This window comes from Trypanosoma grayi (assembly GCF_000691245.1).
Source record: "Trypanosoma grayi strain ANR4 Tgr_1599_V1, whole genome shotgun sequence".
Taxonomy (NCBI): domain Eukaryota; phylum Euglenozoa; class Kinetoplastea; order Trypanosomatida; family Trypanosomatidae; genus Trypanosoma; species Trypanosoma grayi.
Genome location: NW_008827217.1, coordinates 1 through 2,694, shown reverse-complemented (window position 1 = coordinate 2,694; position 2,694 = coordinate 1). Strand labels below are relative to the sequence as shown.

At 59.3% G+C, this 2,694-nt stretch overlaps 2 protein-coding genes across 2 annotated transcripts; both read right to left on the bottom strand.

Moving 5' to 3' along the window:
• Positions 1-103: 103 nt before the first annotated feature.
• On the bottom strand, positions 104-829 carry DQ04_15991010 (hypothetical protein; the record flags this gene model as incomplete). The annotated part of the gene is made up of 1 exon (XM_009317403.1): positions 104-829. The coding sequence occupies one exon, from the start codon at positions 827-829 to the stop codon at positions 104-106; it is 726 nt and encodes a 241-aa protein (XP_009315678.1).
• A 422-nt stretch (positions 830-1,251) lies between these two features.
• Positions 1,252-2,673, bottom strand: DQ04_15991000 (hypothetical protein; the record flags this gene model as incomplete). The annotated part of the gene is made up of 1 exon (XM_009317402.1): positions 1,252-2,673. One exon carries the CDS (start codon positions 2,671-2,673, stop codon positions 1,252-1,254), a length of 1,422 nt encoding a protein of 473 aa, XP_009315677.1.
• Between the last annotated feature and the right edge of the window lie 21 nt (positions 2,674-2,694).

Here is a 2,694-nt window from a genome sequence, read left to right as displayed (position 1 = left end):
CCCCTCAAATGCCCACACTTCTCACTTCCTCCTTCAGCACCAGCCACCGCCACTAGTTCCCCCACCAGATTGCTGCACTTTATCACAGGCACACAAAACATTACTACTTCTTTGGCGTCGCCGCCGCCGCCGCTACTGCTGCTCTGGTGGGCACGCGTTTAGATTCCCTGACGGCAGCCGTCCACAGGCTTTGAAACGTGTTCCGCTCGTCCTTCGTCGCCGCACCGTAGTCGGCGTATTCGATCTTATCATTCCCCTTCCACTTCCAATCGGCATCGCCATAGTACGCGTTTGTGACGGGGTTGGGGATATATGGGAATTTATGCGCGTACAACTTGTGCCGCACGTAAATGCTATCCTGCACCGACGGCTTTCGTACCTCGTCGAGCAGCACGTACTTCACACCCCACCCCTCGAGGAGCGCTATGGCCTCATCCCTGTGAATGGCGGTGAGGTGGCGGCGGAACGTCGAGTCCTGGAAGAGGTTCGTCGAGGCGATGGAGCAGTCCCACGTGGAGCGGGTGAAGTTGCCAAGCTGGTCAAACTGCGAGCCCTTCAGCTTGACGGTGCGCACGTCGAAACGCTCGTTGTGCAGCGTCGGGTGGCAGAACTGCGCACGGTGGTGGTGGCGCTCAACGATGAACTTGGTGCCCTTCAGTCCGCCCATGGCATTGTAGAGGAACATGCGGTCGTTGTAGTGCTGCAGGTAGCTGCCAAGGTAGCGCAGCTTCTTCTTGCGCTCCTTGATAAGCGCGAGCGTCAGCTCAAGGCGCTGCGGGCTGATGCGATTGAGGACGCGCGGCACACCTGGGTTGTGCAGAATGGTCATTTTCCGCGGGTCCTGCAACAGAACCAACAGCCACACACCACAGACTATACGCGAACTATATAGATACTAAGGTGGTATCTAGGGCCACGGTGGAGGGGCGCACACAAGGAACGAGAAAGTTGTAACGAGAAGAGCTTACAGCACCAGTGAGAAGCAAAACCTTCAGTGGTAAAAGAGCACAGCGACTGTCATAGCCCTCACTCGCCCTCCCTTTCTCTCTCTCTCTCTCTCCCTCTCTCTGTGAGGTGGCACCAAAAAGCATACATGTAACTCTTGGTTTCAGCCACCACACGCCTGTTAACCGTTCATGTGTGTATGTCCTTACCTCTCTCTCTCTCTCTCTCTCTCTCTCTCTCTCTCTTTCTCTCTGTGTGTGTGTGTGTGTGTGTGTGTGAATGTCGTTGCGCGTCATTGTGGCAGTGTTAGCGCCGATAGTTGCTGTTAGTGAAGCGGAAGAACAGGCGGTAGGTGCCGCTGCTGTCGAAGCTCGCCCGAACGCCACCAGGGCGTGTGTCCCACTGCTTCCGCACAATTTGATACGCGACATCTGCGTACGGCGGCCCCACAGAAAAGACAAGAATGCAATAGTCGCCGTTTGGTCCTTTTGGTGTGTCCTCGATGTGGTAGATGCGGCTCATGTCGCGCGTCGTGTTTGCCAAGGCGGGGTAGAAGAGTGTGAACTCGTACCACAGCACACTGCGTGGCGGCGGATTCGTGCGGGAGTCGTAGTGTGTGCGGTTGTACTGCGTCCACGTGTAGCCTGTCTTCACCTTGCAGAAGCGGTGCGGCTTCACAAGCGCCACAGGCTCCTCCGCTGGTGCCGCACCCTTCCGCGCGTCCTGTGGCGCATTCCCGCGCCGTCCCGGTGCTGTTGGCTGCGGGTGGCGCTTGTAGTAATCCACAATCTCGTCCTTGAAGAGCTCCTCGTCCTCGCCCAGTGTGTCGTTCTGTTTCTCCAGCGCGGCACGCATGTACGCCTCGTTCGGCACAAAGTCTAGTGGCACGCCAATGTCGTCACGGTTCTCACGCTCCATCTCCCGACGCTGGCGGGACGCCGCAATGGCGTCACGCTGTGCTTGCAGCGCCTGCAGTGACGGCGTCAACGGCGGCGGGGCAACAGCGGCAGTGGCGCTAAAGCGGTCGAGGCGGTCACACGCCGCCAGTACGTTCAGCCGCGCATGTACCATCGCGTAGAATGTTGGGTTGATGCCGGCGGCGTCAGGATTATCGGTGGGGCAGTTCGTCAGCGCCGCGAGGTCGGCAAGCAGCCGCGTCACTCTGTCCGCACGTGCCGAATCCGTCTCGTCGTTGCTGCCACGTCCACGTCCACGTCCAGCAGCATTAGTCGCGGTAGTAGTAGCGATGGTGGTGGACGGACCCACATCACTCGCTGTTGTTAGGGCCGAGGCGCCATTGTCTGTTGGCTGACCATTGACATCATTATCACTCGGCACAGCCGCGGGGGCCGCCTCACTAGTGGCAGAAGGAGCAGGCGCAAGAGGTGCTTGCTGCCAATTGCCGGCGAATCGCGGCACGGCAACGGAGTTGAGGAGCTGCATTAGTGCCTGCTCGTACTTTGGCCGCAGCGCAAAGGCGTTCACCTTAGCGCTGCTGAGCGACAGCGCCTCGATGTAGTCGAGTACCGCCACCCAGAAGAAGGCGCTTCGCCAGAGAACCCCCACCAGCTCCACCGCGGTGTCCTCCTCCTCCTCCTCCTCATTTGCGTTGCGGCTGCTGTAGTAGCGCTCATCACCGCCGGCGCCGCTCTCCCTCTCATCGATCCACCGCCCCAACGCGTCACGCGCTTCGATGAACTCCTCAATAGCGGCGACTGTCTGCTGCATCACCTCCGCCGTATTCTCCGC